Source organism: Macrotis lagotis, chromosome 6, assembly GCF_037893015.1.
Source record: "Macrotis lagotis isolate mMagLag1 chromosome 6, bilby.v1.9.chrom.fasta, whole genome shotgun sequence".
NCBI classification, from domain to species: Eukaryota; Metazoa; Chordata; class Mammalia; order Peramelemorphia; family Peramelidae; genus Macrotis; species Macrotis lagotis.
The window spans coordinates 159,588,647-159,611,597 of NC_133663.1; the positions used below are offsets into that span (position 1 = coordinate 159,588,647).

At 34.3% G+C, this 22,951-nt stretch overlaps 1 protein-coding gene across 3 annotated transcripts in view; it reads right to left on the reverse strand.

Moving 5' to 3' along the window:
* The window catches only part of ABCC4 (ATP binding cassette subfamily C member 4 (PEL blood group)), a 273,974-nt gene that overhangs the window by 60,859 nt on the left and 190,164 nt on the right, over positions 1–22,951 (reverse strand). For all 3 annotated transcript variants that reach the window (XM_074191906.1, XM_074191904.1, XM_074191905.1), the window contains 5 exons: positions 11,453–11,603; positions 8,532–8,651; positions 6,452–6,562; positions 5,299–5,399; positions 3,391–3,582 (listed from right to left, as the gene is read on the reverse strand). In XM_074191906.1, coding sequence (XP_074048007.1) covers positions 3,391–3,582; positions 5,299–5,399; positions 6,452–6,562; positions 8,532–8,651; positions 11,453–11,603 — 675 coding nt within the window. The remainder of the gene's footprint in view (positions 1–3,390; positions 3,583–5,298; positions 5,400–6,451; positions 6,563–8,531; positions 8,652–11,452; positions 11,604–22,951) is intronic.

Sequence of the window (22,951 nt, forward strand, 5' to 3'; positions counted from 1 at the left end):
CTGCATGAGAAGAAAGAATACTATGTTTGGAGTTGAAGGAACTAAGGCTGAATCTGGGCTATGTACTTGTGTGACCTTGGGCTGGTCACTGAACTCTCCTGGGTCTTCATTTCATCACAGTTGGACAAAATGATTTCTGTAGAACTTGCCAGCTCTAAAGCTGTGGTCCTAAGTAAACACAATCAATGTATGTAATCACAGGATTTCTTCAGACACAAAAGTAATAGTATTCCAAAACCGTTTTAAACATTAACCTTTTCTCTCCATCCAATCCCTCAGACTTCCTACTTCAGTTTAGTGAAATGCTGTTGAGACATTCAGCAATGCATTCATTTTTTAGGTATATCATGGGTCTGTTTGAAAAGGAAAGCTCTACTAATTATAAAGTTGGCAATGGAAGATTCTGATTATATGGAGGTAAGTCTTGTTACCCTGTTATTTCATATCAGCATATCATAATTCATTCATTCATTCATTCATTATAAACATTTAAAAATTCCTATTATGTTCTTTTTTTGTTGATGAGCCATTTCAGCTGTGTTCAATTCTTTGTGATTCAATTTGGACTTTTCTTGGTGAAGATCCTGGAGTGATTTGCCATTTTTTCCCCTCCAGTTTATTACAGTTAAATACAAGGTTTCAATGTGCTTATTGGTGGAATGACAAACCTGCATTTCAGAGGACTAATGATGAAAAATACTACCCACCTCCTAATAGAGGGGGGAAGGACTCAGAATGCAGAATGAGAAATATTTTTGTGGACATGGCAAATGTTTAAAATTGGTTTCATTGACTAAATTTGTAACATGTATATATTACACACATGGCTAGATGGTGCAGTGAGTGGAGTGCCAGTCCTGGAGTCAGGAGTACCTGAGTTGTGAACTCATCCAGCCTTTCAGGAGAGCAGTCTGGAACTATGCTCAAAGGGCAACAAAAATGTGCACATCCTTTGATCCAGCAATATCACTACTGGGTCTATACCCTGAAGAGATGATGAAAAAGGGTAAAAGCATCACTTGTACAGAAATATTCATAGCAGCTCTGTTTGTGGTGGCAAAGAACTGGAAATCAAGTAAATGTCCTTCAAATGGGGAATGACTTAGAAAAATGTGGTATATGTATGTCATGGAATGCTATTGTTCTATTAGAAACCAGGAGGGATGGGAATTCAGGGAAGCCTAGAGGGATTTGCATGAACTGATGCAGAGTGAGATGAGTAGAACCAGAAAAGCACTGTATACCCTAACAGCAACATGGGAGTGATGATCAACCTTGATGGACTTGTTCATTCCATCAGTGCAACAATGCGGGACAATTTGGGGCTGTCTGCAATGGAGAATACCATCTGTATCCAGAGAAAGAACTAAGAAGTTTGAACAAAGACCAAGGACTATTACCTTTAATTTAGGGGGGGAAAAACCTGATATCTTATTGTCTGATCTTGCTATCTCTTTTACTTTATGTTTCTTCCTTAAGGATATGGTATGATTTTTCTCTCATCGTATTCAATTTGGATCAATGTATACCATGGAAACAATGTAGAGACTGGCAAATTGCCTTCTGTGGCAGGTAGGGGGAGGGAAGTAAGATTAGGGGAAAAATTGTAAAACTCAAAATAAATGAAATCTTAAAAAAAATTACAGTATGCAGAGTGCTGTACTATATAAAAATAATTGACTGCAAACTGAGCCTCTTACAGACATTATATCATTATTATTATTATTATATATTTTATATCATTTTTATTATTTTATACAATCCTATAAATTCAATTATCCCCATTTTATAGAGGAGGATACTGAGATAGTCTCAGGTTAAATGTTTCATATCTTTCTAAGTATATGATAGTCTTCCTGATACCCAAGTCTAGAGTTCTAGCCACTGTATATGCCAGGAAAAATATAGACTTTAGAAAAAAGCACTGTTTCTGCCCTTTGGTAGCTTATAGTCGAGTAGAAAGGTAAGACAGGCACACAGATGATGCAAGACATAATGCATTAAAAAAGATACAGAATAAAGTGCTATCTGAGGATACAATATCACTGACCAAGTTTGGTTCCTTTCTATTTCTTTAATTTCTTTCCCATATTTTTCCCATTGTCTTTTCTCCCCTGCTTCATTTCCAAATCTCCTTCACTAGTAATAACTTAGTCATGCACTGCCAGCTATTGCAATACTTTTCCCAAGTTACCATAACTCCGATGTACTCTACACGACCATAGCAGAGTAATGTTTTCATTGTAGACCACATCATTCTCATGTTCAGAAAATGTGAGTAGTCCCCCCACAGGGAATTATGAAATTCCCAGCTCCAATTCCAGATTTTCTACAACTTGGCTCTGACATATGTTCTCAGCTTTTTATCTCATGAAACTCTCATTCAAACATGCAACCTATCACTCATCTAGACAATTTACATTCCCTACAATTTTCCCCCAACCCTTCATATCATCTACCAAGTTCCAAATGGATACAACTGGGATATAAAGATTTATCATAAATTAGAGGAACAGGGAAGAATTGGCCATTCTTACAGATAAGGGAAGTCAGTGACTAAAGAAATGATCTACAAGTTGGTCATCTCCAGTAATCACTCTGTATGACCTCTTTCTTAGGGAGTGCACTCAAATCAATATAGCACTTGCTTCTGGACAGGGCACATCAACTGACTGTCCTATTATTCTACTCACCAGTCTTGAGGTATCTTTGACTAAAACACATGTTGGCCATTGCAATTCTATATGGGATCTCTTCTTAAGAGCATTTAAGCTCCCAGAAACAAGGACTGATGAGCTTTTATATATGTACACAATTAACATAGTGTCTTGAACATAGAAAATATTTGAGAAATGTTCATTCATCCTGCTTGTAATATTCCCTTCTCCCTATCCGCTGATACACTTCCCGCCTTTCAAGTCCTAGTTCAGGAATAACCTGCTCCTTAAAGCCCTTTATCTCTCTACTTCTCCTTGGATCTCAGTAGCACTAGGAAAATAACTTATATGCTGAACTTATTCTAAATTATTTGGACATCTGTCTTTGATCCTCTACTAGTTTGCCGCGTTTGAAGTTATAGAGATCAAATTCTGTATTTTATTTCTTATAAAATAAGAGTATATAATATAGAATAATACTCAAATGACAAATGTATGTCCAATTAAATTAACTAAATCATGAGGCACAATGCAACTGAAATCAAGATTCAAATCAAGAAAAGAAAATGGTGGCACAAAGTGCTGTGCTTTACTTTCAGGGCAGTTTTTAACTAAGATATTAACAGTCTGACTGTGCCTATTTATGAAAGAATGAAGATATCCCCCAGTAAATACAATGGATGAAAAATAGTTACTTTCTTTTTGAACAAAGAAAGAAGGCATTAACACAGACCTTTTCTCTTGATTTAATGAGCGCAGTCAAGTGCTTCAGTATCACAGGTCCATCCAAACTGTAAGTGAAGTTAACATTATCAAAGATGATCACTCCTTCATGAGGCCAGTCTGGTGGTGGTCGTTTCTTGGATTCCCACGGGGCTTCTTTTTCAAGATCTGTATATTCAATTACTCTTTCTACAGATATCATCTAAAAGACAAATATGAAGACATAACACCAAAATTAGTCTGCATCAACAATATTCTTCTAATTTGGCAAAAAGTGATTAGTTACACCATTTTTTCCCCTTAAATTACTAGTTGGTGAACAGGTACAATTAATTAACAATTAAGTTGTAGCAAAAGCTTTTGTTTGTATATATGCCTCACAGAGAAGAGGAATCTGCCACATGAATGGATTTGAATCATTCTGGAGCTTGTTCATTGGAGATAAAATACAATTATATCTTTAGTAACGAAACTAAAGTATTGAGAGGAGGTTCCGCTACAGGAGTCTTATTTCCCTTGGTGCAGGTATTGTAATATATAATCAATAAAATTCTGTGTTTGTCTTTATTACTTCTTAAATACTATTTTTATCTAAAAATACTTCTCTATCAAAAGATTAAAAGTTCAAAACAACCTACTAATTGCAATGGTGTGCAAAAGTTTTTTTTTAATATTTCATTTGAAGACTAGGGGGAAATGATCAGTTGGTCTAATTTATAGGTAAGATGAATATTCCTAAATTAGTTATTTTGGGTTTTTTTAGGTTTTTGCAAGGCAAACGGGGTTAAGTGGCTTGCCCAAGGCCACACAGCTAGGTCATTATTAAGTGTCTGAGACTGGATTTGAACCCAGGTACTCCTGACTACAGGGCCGGTGCTTTATTCACTACGCCACCTAGCTGCACCCCTAAATTAGATTTTTTTAGGAGAAAAATTTTCTGGTTACTAAAGACTAACATAGTTTTCAATGAAATGAATTTATAAGCTGTCATTAAAATAAAAAAAATAAAATAAGATGTCCACAGCTAAATAATAACTTCATTTTCAAATGACCTTATCTTCAACAGGGGAAAACAACCTAGACCTATAAAAGAATTAATAGTAAATGATGGAAATTTAGAAAATGATTTTACATCACACTTGAAAAAGTTAATGAATTTCTATTATGCTGCAAATTTATTATAGTCACCTCCAAAAAATGTCACCTCCAGTAGAATATTAAAAAAAAGTTAGAGAACCCTTAGTCATCACTGAGTTTTGATTTATTCAAGACAAATCTGATGGTTTGATACCCTAACTCTCAAAGGAAAGGCTTCTTGTAGATCACCACCTAGTGATCTGTAATCATGTCAGGGACAGTTATAGTATATTTTGTTAAAATTAGATTCTTTCTGAAACTTCACTTCAGCCCTCAGCAACCTTGTATTGTTTTGGAATAGCCAACTCAACACTTCTTCGTATTCTTTCTTAATCTTTTAGAGGAAATACTAAAACTTAAAAGGTATCATTATTCAAAAATTAGATAATCACCTTCCCCTGAATATAAGCTCAAAATATTGGATCATTTTATATCAGAAAAGAGTGCCAGCTCATTAAGAAATAATAAAGCATAGTTTTCTAAAAGGCTTAGTAATAACCTCACTAGGATTTCAGAACCTGCCTCCTACAGAGAAATTTATTACATCTGAAGGCAGCTTGTGATGAATCTAAAACCTGCTGACATAGCACACAGAAGACTGAGAAAAAGATGTATTACATTTTATTTTGCATTAACTTTAAACAGATGGAAGAAGGATCTAAAAAACTCTGTTAGCCACAATGTAAAAATAACAGTTTTAATATTTTCAACAAGAAATGCTTTTATGTCACTTAATAGCAAGGCAACTTGAAAAGGCTAAGAATATAAAGATAAATATTACCATATTCTCAACTTCGGCACTTTGTCTAACTCCCCACTGAAACATTCCCATGAGAGTGATGGCATAGGACAATGCCAACCCAACTTGCCCAGCATTCAGAGCTAAAGGATGAGGAAGAAAAGGAAATAAAATTAATTTGATCATCACCTCAAAGCCCAGTTATTTCATTTATGTCACATACAAGTGAAAGATTCCAAATATGTTTTTTAAAAATCATAAATATATCAATAAATATTATTTGTGTTTCTGTTTTTTAAAGAAGGTTATATTGTCTGTCTTCTCAATGGTTGAAAGAGGGGCTGGAGGGAGATAATTTGGAACTCAAACTTTTAAAAATTAATATTAAAATAAAGTACAATTAGTTCAAAAAATGAACTAAACTAAAATCAACAAAAATTTATTAAATGCCTGTTCTGGACTGAGAAGTGAACTAGATACTGGTGATACAAAGGCAATGAGATAGTTTCTTTCCTCAAGGCAGACAAGGATTATGTGAGGGTGAAGGGGGCACTGTGGGCAGTGACAATTGTGGAGTACAGGAAAGACCTCTAGTAGTAAAGTGGAGGACATTCTGTACAAAGGCAGAGAGAGGAGCGAGATTGAATATGGTGTAAGGGGAACAACAAGAAAGTTAATTTGTCATTAATGAAAAATGCATGAGGGAGAATAATATATACTAAATCTTAAAAGATAGGTTGGAGCCAAATTTAAGGAAGGCTTTCCATGCTAAAAAGAAGAATTTGTATTTTACCAAAGAGGCAATAGACATAATAGGGAAGTTATTTAAGTAGGAGAATGATACAATCTAAAAGCAGAATATGGTACTAATGGATTGACTCTTCTTCCTCCACCTCCAAACAGACACGTCTACAATGCTCCATCTGCCAGGGAACTCAGTTTGTGTTTGGTTGCCTTCATCAAATCAAAGAAAGATAAAAGGAAAAGGCAGACCACAAAGTAGTTCATCCAACTGAACCACATCCATGCCTCACATTTAACACAACACTTTGTCATTGTTTTAGTAGCAATCCATGAAAGACCAAACAGTACAGGACTTGAATTTCAATATGGAGGCGGGAGTTTCACTGGGTAACTGTAAACACAACCATAAATTGTAATCATACCATAAATAGTTCATCCCATCTGTACTTACTTTGGGCCAGAACCAGGGAACCAAAGGAGGTGACTACCACAAAGATGGCACAGATGGCGTCCAGACGCACAGCAAACCATCGGGACGTAGTCAAAAATAAGAACCAAGCCTCTAAATACACAAATCACAATGGGAATAATGAATACATAATCAAGAATTAGATGTAAATGAAGTGTGAGAATATTTTATTTGATTGGGCTACAGAAAATACATTTTCCTAGGATTTTAGCAGAAAGTGGGATAAATCATTCAGAAAAAAGCCATGCTTGGTAAATGTGAGAGACCTCTGAAGATTGTGAAATGCTAATTAACACAAGACAATATATATGGTATGAATTATATCATTTGGTGCAAAGACCTTGTATAATGGATTGAGTGAATATATGGAGTGAGACTGAAGCTAAAGGTCATTAACAGAAGTCACAGTTGCATAATAAAAACCTGAGTTTTCTGAGTAAGCTAAAAAAGAGTAGAAGAGTACTGGACATAGTTATCAAATATTCTTTCCATTCATTCTAGAACAGACTTTGAGTTTCATTAACTGCATAATTTTTGGCTAAGTTAGTTCTTGTCTCTTCCCCTACCAAATGAGTGGGTTAGCAGATAATAATAATAATAATAATAATAATAATAATAATAACTCAAATTTATATAGAGCTTTATAGTATGCAAAACACTTTACATACATTATCTTAAATATACACATACAACATACAACATACATATAACACCATCAAGCAGATTATCTGTATTTTAGAGATGAACAAATAGCTGCTCAAAGTACTTAAATTGACTTAGTCATGGTTACACAACTACGCAAAATCCAAAACAAGATTTGTTTAACTAAAGAGTTAATTTTAACAATTGTTTTTCAAATATGTTCATCATGAATTATGGCACTTTATGAGAAGCTGCCATTGATATTTCTTCCCATTTTGAATGTAAACTTCTTAGGAGTGAGGAAGCTATCAACACATTCTTTGTCACCCTCTATTTACTACTTTGGTACTACCCTTTATGCAATAGGTATCTGAAGAACAATAAGAAAGTTTTGTTAAATTTGGTTTATTAAATTAAATTAATTTGGTTAATTTGCACATTTGTTATTTGGTAAATTAAAATGATTGAGTCATAATCTTGTTAAAATTAACTATATACCTTTAAAAACAGTAAATAATGGAGTTTTAACATTTATATATGAATCATTTTTATTTCTATATCCTAATCTTTTCTTTTAGGGCAGTGATTAATAAGTCTAGGCTGGAAGACCTTTTGAAATTTTGTCAAGGACTGAATGTCAGTGACATAGAGACTAAAGCATATGGAATATGAAGTGTATAAAAGATTCAGGAACTAGATTTTTATCATTAGAGGTTGATTGTTTTAAGAAAAGGCTTTGTTGTACCTTTCACCATTTTGAGGGACCTGGAACCTGATGCAATGATGTCTGACACATAATATTGATCGAATTATTGCAGAAATGATTTCCTGCCTACATTCAACATACAAGTTTTTAAGATACAGTAGGGTTCATTGGAAAAGAGTGATGGGTTTGTGAAATGAGAAGATTCTGGATGTTTCTGGATATTCCACTTAGGAAAATGATCTCAATGAGTCTTAGTTTATTTATAAGTTAGAGTGAGATTGTAATACTTGATTCTTAACATCATTTGATCAAATAAGATAATATTCCTTAAAAGACAAAATGTAGCTTTTCTAATTCTTAAGAAGCTGCCCCTGAAGGGAAATTGTATTACATATAAAGACAGTTTATCAGGAAAGGGGGGGGTGATAAAAATTGTATGGAAAGAAGAAAACTTTGACTATGGAAAGTGGAATTAAAAACAGTAAAGGAGAAGGGAAAGGAAGGGGTGTCAAGGTGAAGAGGGGTGCCAGAGAAAGGGAGGGAAGGAAGACACAGAAAAAGGGAGAAGAAAGCTACAGCAGGAAGAAAAGGACAAAAGAAAATGTTAGCTCTCAAACGAGGAAAGAGTGAAGGCCACCGGGGTGGGGAGGTCACAACCTGAACAGGTGGCAGATCATTCATCCTTTGTAAGAATGTTCCCAAAGATGTACAGACCTGAATGAAGATCTTGATGAGCATCAAATAATTCCTGGAATCTTTGCTCAGCTCTATAAGCCCGGATAGTCCAGAGCCCTTGAAGAGAAGATGACAAGTGGGAAAATACTGGGCTCCGGGCTGAAAAGCAAAGAGAGAAAGTTAACTCACTCAGGCAGAATAATTCCATGTTCTCTTGCTCAGCTCCACCAGTCATAGAATCAAAGAGAACTGGAAGGCTTCTTAGCAATCATTTTGTTCAACCCCTCATTTTATAAGAGAGAAAAATAAGAATCAGAGCAGGGGCTGAGGAACTTGCCTAAAGGAACTTGGGGGAGAATAGGAAGCTAAAGAAGTTTCTAAATGAAGGGATTTTTTTTTAATGAATCAAACCTGGCAAAGAATAGTCCTGGGTGCAAGTGAAGTGGTTGCTCTACTTTCAAAGTTTATTTCCCAAGACTGTTCCTCAAACTTTGGACGAAACAGATTTACTTAGAACATCTTGGTCCAAAATCTATTCAGATGACTTTCAATTGTAAATTACAATCCATCTAGGATTCCTTTGTGCACACTATGCTTGAACAGTAACTTTATAGGTCACTCTGAAAGGAGTATCCAGGTATTGTCCTAGCATCTATTCTCACACAACCTACTCAGCAGAAATGACTTTAACTCTGGGAGACCTAGCCTTGATGACTGCTTAGGTGGAAATCTGATTCTGTCATTTCGTCTTCCTCATGGCATAGATACTCCTAGCACATTTTTCAGGATTGGAACACAAGCTTAATTGCAAGGCCAAGGCTCATAAACATGAAAAATCCTGATAAGTCCTACTATTCTTTAGAAATTAATTTTGGCTTGGGAGTTGATATCATTTTACTTGGCAGATTGTTTCTTTCAACTTTTTAAAGAAAAGATTTGCTTTCCAAATACTGTTCAATAACTCTCGTTCCTTCAGTACATCAATCTCTAGTAGTCTACTAAATAGCCATGATTCAGCTACAGGTTTTCATCTCTTTCTCTCTCATCCAAGGAATGACAAATAGAGTATGTTAAGGCAGTCCCATCCCATCCTAGAGGGAGCAACCACTGACCCTTGGGGAGAAGTATAGAATGTTGATTTTAATTATTCTTGTACATGTATATCTCCAAAGAAAGGAGGTCTAGGAGAATACTGAGTTGTTTATTAAAAAAAATAGATTTTTCAAGAATGGATTGATGGTCTCTATCTAAGGAAAACCTCCAGGTTCCACTCACATCAATGCAAGATTGAAGAGCCCCAACTCTCTGAAAAAATTAGGAAGACAATAAGAGAATGACATATGGTGGGCAATCATGAATGTGTTGGGATTTGCATTGTGGGAAGGAACATCTACACAAATCTTTGGTAGTCTCTGAAAGGAAGCTCAGGATTTTATCAAATGATAAATCAGAAAGGAAAAGGGAAGAAACTAACTAAATCATCTATAATGTTTGATTCCTGAATGTTGACTAACAAAATAGAAAAATCCCCCCAAAAGAAAATTATGCTTCTCCATTAATACACTATAAACAGCACTAAGCTAATGTTTGTTAAAAGGCTGTATGGGTCAACGATTTATGAGAATTTTTCCCTTATTTTATTTACATTTATTATTATTATTATTATTATTATTGTTTATGTATTATTTACAGATCATTCCCTTATTTTCCTCTTTTGTGATTGTCTAAGTTATGAGGTAATATATATTATAGCACAGTCTCATTTAAAAATGGAGTTTACTTATTAGCTAAGTAAATTATACATTTAACCCGTCTGCTCTTTTTTTTGAGGATCTTCTTTCAAGGTCCATCTAATGTGTGAAGAAAACCCAATGAGAGTGATACGGTGTTTAAAAGCTGATCCAAGTGAAATTCAGTACTGCTAATAACTTACTATTTAACTTCTCTATAATGCTTAGCACCTGCTAATTGCAATTAGCCAAAAAGGAGAAAGATCTTTTCAGTGTGAAAAATAGTAATACATCTGTTTTATTCTTTTCACCTAACAAAGAAATATATTAAATTAGGACATTCCATTTTGCATTTTAATCAGAAAAATGAAAACAACAGTACAACACTCTTAAGGTCAAGGGTCCTTAAAAATAATTTTGAAAAGCCACATGAATAAAAAAATGACTAATTATACAACTTGCTGTTGATCCTTGCCAGTGCATCATGTGTACTATCTAGGGGAAGTTTATGGCTTTTTGCTATAGAGGTGGTGGGCTAATGATAGCATTTTCTAAACTATTTGTCAATAAACGTTTGATTTTCATGAAATGAAACATACGTGCATTTAAAAAAAATGACATCCATATAAAGAATTCCCAGTATGGAAACTTGTACTAATGCATAAACAGCAACTCTTCTGTAAAGTTATAGTCCTTAAGAGTTTCCTGAGGCATAAGACTAGTTCATGAACCTCAGCTAATAGGCACAATTCTAATCTTTCTTCTTTTTCTCCTCACTGATCCTCTCCTAGGGTTCTGAACAAATTTTATCTCACTCAAAATTAAATGTTTATTTTTTTAGAATGTGTTTTTTTTAAGTTTTTTTGCAAGGCAATGGGGTTAAGTGGCTTGCCCAAGGCCACACAGCTAGGTAATTATTAAGAGTCTGAGGCCAGATTTGAACTCAGGTACTCCTAACTCCAGGGCCGGTGCTCTATCCACTGTGCCACCTAGCCGCCCCTAGAATATGTTCTTCATCATCTCTACCTCACTGATATTCCTGTAACCTCTTATCAGTATCCTTTTTATCTGATATGGTTCCAGATATGAACTAATATTTATTAACTTTAAGGAACATCTGGGAAGACAAATTTCACAAGTTCAAAGTAAAATGCTGCATGTCTCTTAAATTATAGAACAGACATAAGTCAATTCTATTAAGCCATCTTAACTGAGATTTTCCTTACTTACTTGTAGATTCTAGACGTTTCACATCTCTAGCTGTTTCTAAGAAGTATCTCCGAAGAAAAATAAAAATAATAGCAAGTGGAATTAAAGGGATTGCTATCCATGGGATCACAGCTATTGCCACAGCTACCACGCCAATTACTTGCAGAACAGTCTGAAACAATAATAACAAATGTGATTGTTGATTAAGAATTTTTCGGATGGAAACAAGCATTTTGAAGGACATTTTATCATCGTCATAACAATACATAATAAAAGGTATAATTTAACCTTCTATGCATAGTTAAACCTCTTTCCTAGAAAGACTTGTGATTAGGAAACCCTTGTATATGAGGGAAATGGAATATAATAAATAGTACAAATTAAAACTTGGTAAATTTTGTACAGCAAGGTTGGTATAATAAATAGAGGATCTGACCTAAAGTTGGGTTCATCTTCCTGAGTTCAAATCTGTCTTCAGATCCTTACTAGGCATGAGACCCTGGACAAGTTATTCAGCCCTGTTTGACTGTTATTTCTGTTATAGTGATCAGTGATCTTTGATGTTATTATTGTAATTGTTTTGGGGAAAGAACTATGCCCTTATAAGGGGGCAAACTTAATCAATAAATGTTTTGTGTGCTCTGATAACATCATTGACTGAACATTCCCTGGTTTCTCTTGCTCTCCTCAGGTCTCCCCTTCTCTGAAACACAATAATATTGAAGAGTATTGATAAAACAATGACAAAATATGAGAGGACTGACTCTAATTTTAAAAGAAACTCTAATTGTGGGTAAATGCTATTAAACAGTATCACATGCTACAGATAAATGAAAAGGAAGAGTCAATCAATGCTGCAAACTTCATTGCTGTCTTATTTTAAGAAATTGCCACAGTTGCTCCAACCTTCAGCAACTATCTTCAGTCAACAGCCACCAATGAGCCAAGATCCTCTTCCAAAAAAAAGATTACAACTTGCTGAAAGTTCTAATGATTAGTATTTTTTGCATTAAAGTATTTTTTAAATTAATATATGTGCATTGTTCATTTAGACATGATACTATATTACACTTGATAGATTTAAAGCATAGTATACACATAACTTTTATATGTAGGGAGAGACCAAAAATTTGTGTGACTTCCTTTATTGAAATATTTGCTTTATTGTGGTGGTCTGGAACTTAAACCACAATATCTCCAAGGTATGCCTGCATAAATATTACTGAATTGCCAGCATATTTTTATCATATATTTTCTCAAGTTTAAAAAATGAGAAAGAGAAGGTTGGAAACTATCAGTGTAGAGTTTTGGAAGAAGATAGAGAACAGATTTGGGACTCAGAGGGTAGGGGCCCTCAATCTATTTCAATTAATGTTAATTCAATAAACATTAAGCATGGTACTGTGCAGAAAGGCAAGGGGTCAGAAAAGAGTCCACCAGCCACTAACCACCATTCACCAATCATCAACCACCAACCACCAGCCAATGTGGATGAGGAGTCTCAAAGGAACAGAGTAACGGCCTGGCAAACTGAATCATAAAGGAGAGATTTTGCTAGACACTGGATAGTTAAGGACAGTTTACTGGATTCCTATTTCCTAATATTCTATGATGATAGAAGGCAGTACTCAATTGGTTGTCTTTAAAAACCAAGTCAACTAAAGAAACAAAAATGGGTCAGAAAGTGTGTGATTAGAGATCCAAGGGTGTTCTGATCCAGTATATCATTTGATCAATACAATAATTCTTCTAGATAGGAGGATGTGGAATGCAGTCTACATTTTGCTGATGAGAAACTGAGGCAATGAGAAATTAAATGACCTGCCCAAAGTTCGTGTGAAAATTAGAATCCAGGTCTACGACCTCCTGGTTCAGTGTTCCTTTTAAAACTTAATTTAAGACCACCATTATTATATGTCTTGAATGAGCAAAGCAATAAAATTTCTGATCCCTTTGGATGAAAAAAGAATACCAGGAGGTTATCTTAAAATATCTAGCTAAAACCTCAAGCAAAATAATGTATAAATATGAAATTACCCCCTTTTTTTTGATAACTAGGGAAAAATATATTAAGTCAAAATCAGATCCTTTTCAAGGGTCCAGATCTGAGCAAATTACTCTAAGGTTGCCAAGTCACATTTAGGAAAGAAGTAAACAAAATTATGCAGGACTTTCTTCTAGAATTTAATGGTGGAAGGTAGATGAAGAGAAGCAAATAATACATTCACTACTAGCTACTTATAAAGGAACAAAATAAAACAGGACTGCAAAAGACAATAGATTCTGTTAAAATTATCTGCCCAGTCACCTAAAGACTTTCCTGAAACTAATCTCATCCTCTCCTCTCATGTTATATAATCAAGTTCCCTAGTGACTACAAAGAGCCCTTAATTTCCAGGCTACTTGTCTGACAATGGAAAATCCCTTAGGCCAGATTCCAAGTTATACTCATTAGATGTTGCAAAGACTATTAAAATAACAACAGATCCACACGACCCAGATGATTCAGACCTATTTCTAAGAGTCACTATTACAGAACATGGTTCAAGTATGGTCACTGGAAAAAAAAGCCCCAAACATCAGCATTATTTTATTAAAAATGTACTAGCAGAGTGGGGAAATTACACTTACGTAACTATATTCACAATATGGATAAAAAAAATAGATGATATGGGGCAGAGACAAATGGGTAACTGCATTCTTCTGAAGGAATGGTTTCATTAACAGGTAGCCCTTGGGCATTCGGAAGAAAATCAAGTATTCTAAGAGGTGGGTCTAAGAGTGTCTACAGATTGAGAACATGAGGATTTGAATCCAATCATGTCACTTATGAGTAGTTTGATCTGGACCTCTCTCATCTGTAAAATGAGTATAATAAGATTTCCATGGTCTGCTTCTCAGGGTTGTTATGAGAGAAGTGAGAAAGAAAAATATTTCACAAAACATGCTACAAATGGGAATAGTTATTGTCAAATCAAAGACCTGACCTTTAATATTTTCCAAGAAATTTACCTCCTACAAGTAGTCGAGAGACTTGTGAGATAACTCTTCAGAAAGATAAAGTTCTTGCATTCATAAACCAGACTGAATAGAGAGAGTATAGATAAGCAGAGATCTCTCCATTAAAACTACTAACCTAATGAAACAAAATAAAATCCCCTATGTACTGATGGTAATCTGGAACATATCCTGCAGAAGGCAACTAAGAAATCATAACATAAAGGGATCTATTCAAAGAATTTGGGATTTTTAGTCGACAGAAGAATAAACCAGGGAGAGGACATTAAAGCTGTCAAAAGTATTTTTTCGAAGTATTTTAAAGGTCTTCATAAAGAAAAAAGGATTAGGCTTTATTTGGGTGTGGGGGATTGGCCCCAAAGTTATGGAAAGGATAATTTCAGTTTTATATAAAGGAATCATTTCTAACAATAAACCTATCCAAAAGTAAAATGGGCGGCCTTAGGACATGGTAGGTTCTCATACGTTGAACATCTTCAAACTGAAAGCTAGATGACCCTTGTTGGTTCTTATATAATTTCTGAGGTTTCTTTCATTTGAGAGCTTCAGCTAGATTACCTTAAGAATATTCCAATGAGTAACTTTGTGAGAAAAGAAGTTTATTTTATTTTTTTGGATACTTTGTTTTTTAATACCTAGAATTTCAGGTTGTTAAGCTATTATTATAACCATTTAGGAAAATAAACAAAAACTAGTTTAGTTTTTACCATATGACTAATAAAGAGCAGTATAACACATGCCTTTAGAACAGTTAATAAGAAATTCCTTTTTTCTTTCTCTCTCTCTCTCTCCCTCCCTCCCACCATGGAAAAAAAGATTATTTTATAACCCAGGTCTCCTTAGTCACAAAAACAAGCAGAAAACTTCAAAAACTAGCAAGCAAACAAAAGTTTAACAAAAATGACAAAAATAACCTCAAGAATTACATTTGCTTATGAGTAGGAAAAAGGGTTAGGGAAGGAAGTACGCTTTGGGCTTGGAATGATACTAAGTTAGACATTAATCAGTTCCTCACTTCATTTTTGTCCTGTGTACATATAGTTACATATTTATGGAAATATAACTCACAAACTGGATATCAAACTCATATATCTTAGATACTTAGCGCAAAAGTTATTTTGCACCTGTCAATTCTTCCTCTACTTATTTTCTTTGTGCAAAAGTTGTTTGTTATTTATTATTGTCTACCTTATCTTTTATAATTATTCCTTTCCTCTTTCTCAATAATTCTGGTACCACTATTTGTTCTCCATGTTTATTTATTTTTTAGTATGAGATTTTTTTTAAATTTGGGTACCTAGGTGATGCAATAAGTGGAGATTGGGACTTGGAATTGAGAAACCTGAGTTTGAATCTTTTTAGAGATTTACTAGTTAGGTAAAATGAGGAAAATAATAGCAACTCTCTCCAAAGACTGCTGTAAGGAACTAATGAATTATCCTGTACAACATTATATATTTAAGTTTGTGATTGATTTAGAACTTATTTTCACTCAAACAGGAATGTCTGGTTTTGTTAAAACATTTTGTTTAACTCCTTCTGGGTCTTGCTTATCTAGTATATGCCATTGTTCTAGTTTTACATTTTTATTCTGGATCCTTTATAATGCCAAATTATTATTTTTGTCTTATTCTAGGAACTCCTTGATAGTTTCAGTGATATAACACTAAATTGGTAAACTGAAATATTGTCCTTTTAATTATATTGACATGACTCAAGTCAAAATTGTCTTTATTTCTTCACTTCATTAACTGTCATGAAAATTTTATGACAATGGCCTATATATGTACCAGTGGTTTATCTGGCTAAAAAATACATACACCCAACAGAGTAATGGGAAAGCAGGCTGGTATTTTCAGAATTCCTAAAACACTAAACAGTTCTTCCCCTCAGTTTGTATTATCAAGTCTTCATTCCAATTTATCTATTTTATTGTGGGTTGTTTTTTTTTGCAAGACAATGGGGCTAATTGACTTGCCCAAGGTCACACAGTTAGGTAATTCTTAAGTGTCTGAAGTTGGATTTGAACTCAGGTCCTCCTGACTCCAGGGCCAATGCTCTATCCACTGTACCACCAAGCTGCCCCATTCCAATTTATCTAACTTGATATTTGAAACCTAACATCCAAAGAGCTGAAGGCCAAGCTGTCATCATCAGTACTTCCTTGCTATTATCAAGCTATGATAAAAGTTTAGGTCAAAGGTTCTTAATCTGAGATCTGTGAATTAGTTTTGAAAGGAAAAAGAAGCTATTTGTACAAAAACATTTATAGCAGTTCATTTTATGTTGTCCAAGAACTGGAATTTGAAGGGATGCCATCAATTGAGGAATAGCTAAGGAAGCTGTGGCATGTGATCGTGAAGGAATATTATTGCATTATAAGAAATGACAAGCAGGATGATTTCAGAAAAACCTGGACTTACATGAACTGATGCAAAGAGAAGTGAGCATAACCCAGAGAACATTATAGAGTAACAGCATTTTTGTAATGATGAAGAGTTGTGAATGACTTCATTAATCTCAACAATATAATGATCTAATATAATCCCAAAGGACCAATGATGAAACATACTATTTGCCTCCAGAGGAAGAACTAATATTGTTTGAATACAGGCTGAAGCATGTAATTTTTAACTTTCTTTCTTTCATTCTTTTTCTTTTATTTGAGTCTTCTTGTTCAAAATGACTAATATGGAAATGTTTTACATGATTGTACATGCATTATCTATATCTGATTGCTTACTGTTTCTGGGAGGAAGGGAGGGATGGAATTTGGAACTCAAAACTTTAAAAAAAATTAAAATTGTTTTAACATGTAATTGAGGGAAATTTTATAAATAAAAAATAAATTATTGATAAATGTATTTCAACTGAACAGTTTTCTTTTTTTAATCATTAATATTTTTTTAGGTTTTTTTTTTTTTGCAAGGCAAATGGGGTTAAGTGGCTTGCCTAAGGCCACACAGCTAGGTAATTATTAAGTGTCTGAGACCGGATTTGAACCTAGGTACTCCTGACTCCAGGGCTGGTGCTTTATCCACTACGCCACCTAGCCGCCCTATTAATATATATTTTTTTTGATTCAAAAACATTGTTCTGAGAAGAGGATGATGAATTTCACCAGATGGCCAAATGGGCCCTGATACAAAAAAAAAAAAAAAAATTATGAACCATGGATTACTGCTGTGTCTATACTCCCTTAGTTTGTTTTCTAATCAAAAAATTCATCATAAATTACTGTGATACAGAAGCCTTTTTCTTTTGATATCAATATTCTGGTGAGATTAATCAGTTGTTAATAATAAAACAGTCCAATCTCTAAAGAATAAAACTGAGATAATCTAAAAGATAATGGAAATATTTAAGGGAGGAAGAAATAGATTGAAGAACATTGCTAATGATGACTTGCACAAAATAAAATATAAAAGATAGTATGTAAATATCAGAAACAATGATCACAGACAATCAGCCTATCTGAAGAATCTAGGGGAAGGTGTAGGTAAGATCTTCATAGATGAGAAGCCATGAAAGACTATAATCTAAAAGTAGGACCAATAATATTATATATTCACTGATGTACTGATGAAATTTGGCTGCAATTTATTTCATAAACTCGCCAAAAATGTCAAGTTATCAGTGCAAAGTTATTGTTTTCATTCACTCCCAAAGAAGTTAAGGTTTTATTAAAATATCCCAAGTTTTACTAAAACAGTAACATGCAGTCAGAATTCTTATCCCATTTCAGTGACCCAAAATTATAAGAGACAGATAAAATTGGAAGACAGTAATTAGTTCCAAAAAAATTCTCATCAGTGAGCAGACCATGTGATAAGGTCATATATGTAATCTGGAAAAGCCGTGAGATTCATAGATTCCACAAATAAGGAGGTGATGGTGCAAATAATAAAAACCTCTACCTCCACAACCTTTTCCTCCAATTGATGAACTCATCCATGAACTTCCATCTGGAAGTAATGCTCACTCCAAAGTCAGTCTATGATTTCCTAGACTACTTGTCGATCTCTGCTCCAGAGGACAGACTTCTTTAGGTTGATAATCTCTCCCCTTCTAGGCTCCTGGTCTAATCAGTTAGGTGAGTTAGGTCCCAGTCCTCCATATGAGGAAAAAACCTTATACTGATCATGCTCAGTCACAACCCAGATCAGTTTATGACTTCTCCAAATTACTTCTAGATCTTTTGTTCCCACTCCACTCCAGAACCTTCCTTACTTTCCAATAGTTTCCAGTTCCTTTTTAGATATTATCTTCTTCCATTAGCATTTGTATTTCCAGGTATTTATCAGAAAGCTGGGTATCTACAGACTGCATTTGAAAAAAAAATGTGTCTGGCTCTACAAGGGTTCTTACCCTATGATTCATAAACTTTAAAAATTTTTTTTAAAACAATTGGGATTAAATGACTTGATGACACAGCTATTAAATATCTATGGGCACATTTTGAAATCAGACCCTCTTAACTTCAGGGCCAGTGTTCTACCTTCTGCATTACCTATCTGCCCTAATAATAAACCTTAAAAAAAAATTCAGAGTTGCATTTCAATACAATTGGTTTCCTTTGAAATTCTATGTATTTAAAAGTATGATTCTGAAAGTCTATAAGCTTTAAAATACTGCAATGGAAGTCCATGGCACCAAATAAGTTAATAAGCCCTAGTTTAAGAAGAACATTCCAGTAAAGTCATCAAAATGGCATTAGTCCTATAATCCATATAATTTCTGGATAATTTAAAGAAACTGGGGGTGTTGGCCTTGAGAACACTCAGAAGGGACACAATATTTGTCTTCAAGTATAGGAAGGACTGTCATGTAGAAAAGGAATTAAATTAGCTCTGATTGGCCACAGGAGGCTGAACTGCAAGAAATAGATAGAACATGCAAACTAGGTTTGATGTCAGGAAAATCTTCCCAATAATTAAAGCTGCCCAAAGGAGGCATGGTCTGTCTTAAGAGATAAATGCATGCTACCTCATTGGAGTAATAGAACCAAAAATTGTTGAATGTGCTGTAGTATGGATTCAAAGAAGCTTATTTGTAGAATGGAGTTCTGGACTCAAAATCAAGATCTGAGTTCAAATCTTATCTCACTTATCAGTTATGTGTTGCTGAGCTAGATGCCTTAGGTTCTTCCTCAGTCAAAAGGAAAATAATCATAGCACAGAGTTGTGAAGATTGTGAGTTAAATGTGATTTGCAAATTTTGAAGTTCTATAATGCTAACTATTATTATTATTATTACTACTACTACTACTACTACTACTACTACTACTACTACTACTACTACTACTACTACTACTACTACTACTAGCATTATCATTGTTATATAGAGGGAAGCAAAGTTAAGCCTACATATTTAGTGTGTGTCAATGATCCCCTCTGACAGTCTGGTGAAGTTTACAGACTGCAGAATAATACTTTTAAATTTAAAATATTTTTTCAAAATTTATTATTTTTAAATATTTTAAATTTAAAATGGATAGGAAATAAGCTATCAAAATAATTATAAAACAAGCTCATAGACCTCAGATTAAGAACCTCCTGGATTAGAGCGTCCCTTCCAAGTCTGAAAACCTGTGATTCGGTTAATTCTTCTGATTCTAGGCTTTGTGACATCTATAATCTAGATATCTGTAGTTAGTAACAAAATGTATTTGCAAACATAACATGCATGTTTGCAGATTTTTCTGTTATCCTCCTTCCCCTTGGCTCTTAATGGTGTAGAGAGCAGAGATGAAAAATGTATTTGATCACTGAAGTTACTCAATCAGTAGTAAGTATTTTGCTGAAAACTGTTTATTTACTAAAATAAAATCACAGTAATTAAGATTTCTAACACTTCATAGGAACTAGAAATCTTTTAATTCTGCCATCAGTCAGACTCTATTCTGTTCCAAATTGCGATAAGTACAAATCTTCTAGATTGCCTTAAACTATTGATTATGATGCAGATAGGACTTATATGCTTATAAACAAAGCAGGATTTCTCATCTTGGGTAAGAAGACAAGGCAAGATTTTACTTATGATTCAAGAGTTTAAAAACACAAAACTTAGCGTCCAGTTTTTAATCAGCAAGTTGTTTACTGATATAGGTGCTTGTTAGATTCTTATGCATCATGATTTTGGAAAAAAACATGAGATAATATGAAATTATCTCGTAAATGAATATTGAGCTGAGTATTGCTGCTGGTTCATATTAGAGCTGCATGTAAGATATTTTGAAATTCTGAAAGTGATTAAAACAGATAGTCGGAAATCATAAAATACTACAGTAGAAAGAATCAGATCTGCATCCAGGATATCTGGGTTCAAGATCTTATTTTGTCATGAAATTGCTAGGTGGACTCAGTCACTTGGGGTCTGTAGACCAAAAATTTCCTCATCAGGAAGATGAGAATGTTGACCTTCCAACTTTCAGATCGCAAGACTCAATTCAGTTCAGTTCAATCCAATTTCACAAATATTTATTAAATAAGTGTGTAAAGCAAATTTCCAGGCTTCTTAGTCACTAGCAGAGAAACAAAATTCAAAGGAAACTGAGGTAGACAGTGACTAAGTAACTTTGTATTTAGTTCTTCCTGATTCTAGTCCAGTCTTCTACCCCACAGGATCTAGTTGCTTCTTCTATCTACTGGGGGGGGGGGGGTATCAAGAAGGTTCCTCCCTGGTCTTAGCAGAATAAAAGACTTAAATTCCAATTCAACTTGGATATTTATCCAATTTCCATCACTCTCAATTTTCTCCACTATAAAATTTAGATAAGCGTTCATAGATCTGCTCAAATAAAAGAGTACTTTGTAAACTTTAAAGCACTTTTTTTTTTGGTAATTCATCATTACTATTATTAAGGGTTCCACAAGGATCATTTTTCAAAGGATAGAAAAGGTATATAGGAATTGAACAACTTGGAAGACAGAGAAGAAGGAAGAGACTCCTATGTAGGGACAGCAGTGTGAGGGGAAGTATAAACAAATCTAAATTTTACTAGAATATATACTATGAGGAGGGGCATCATATGAGATACTAGACTTGAATGCCAGCCTAGGTAATGAGTAGGTATCCTGCATGGCAACTGGGAAGGAAGAGTTGGAGAGGAACAACAGATTTCAGTGAGACTATAATTTTCTTCAAATACATTAAAACACAGTAAGACAAATAAAACAAAAAGTAAACAATAGGTTTAACAGAGTCAACAGAGACAGTGTAGACCTATAAGGCCTTTTTTTATGTAGGTACGTAAGGGCTTTTCACCTTCAGTATCAATAGTTAAGTTAGCAAGTGCAAGTTAAGTGCCTAATGATTACCTGGTACATTCTGGGGTGTCTGAAGGTCAGTTCCATTTTTTCCCACACCTGTGAGCTTTGCAGGTCCCACCCTGAGCCCCTTCTATTTTATCACTCCTTTTGTATGTGTGTGTGTGTGTGTGTGTGTGTGTGTGTGTGTGTGTGTGTGTGTGTGCCTCACCCATATCTGCAAACTATGAGAAACCAGAACTTTCTGGAATGCTGACCTTTTGTTTAAAAAAATAAATTTTAAATAGGATCTACATAAATCTACTCTATGTCTTGACTCTTGTGATCAACTGAGATAATATTTGTAAAGCATTTAGGGCCTGGAACATATATAAATGCTATTCCCTTTCCTTACTCCTTGTGTCCTATATTGTCCTCTCATCTTTTTCAAAACAAGTTCTTTTCTCTTCTAATCATTCAATAAACCCATGGTCCAGTGTTAAAGAGAGTGGTAATGAGACTTTTAAAATGCATTTGTACAAGCACAATAGAAGGTAGAAAGGGGGATAGTTTGCTCTGCTTTTTCTTTTAGTGTTGGAATCTTGGTTTTTGCAGTCACTAAGTATTTATTAAATGAATATAAAATTTACCTTAATAGACAGTTTTTACAAAAAAGAATTTGAAGTTATCAGCAACCATATGAAAATTTTCCAAATCCCAAATAATCAAAGAAATATAAATCAAAACAAATTTGAGGTCACCTAGGTGGTGCAGTGGATAGAGCACTGGCCCTGGAGTCAGGAGGACTGGAATTCAAATCCAGCCTCAGACACTTAATAATTGCCTAGCTGTGTGACCTTGGGCAAGTCACTTAACCCCCACTGCCTTAAATAAATTTTTTTTAAATGTACAAAAAACAAATTTGAGGCTTTATGTCACATCCTATAAAAGGCAGATTTCAAAGGATAGGTGGGGTTGTAGCACAAGAGACATACTAGTTTATGGAACTATGAAATGGTGTAACCATTTTGGTAAGCTATTTGGAATTATGCAAATAAAGTGAGTAAAAATATTCATACCCCTGGATCCAAGGACTTCTCTATTAGCTTTATATGCCAAGAAAGTCACTGATATGAAGAAAAATCTTCATATACACCAGAACTTTTTGTGAGGATAAAAAATTGCTAAAAAAAGTCAACATCTATCAATAGGAAATGGTTAAACAAATATGGTACAAAATTTTAAACTGGGAGAA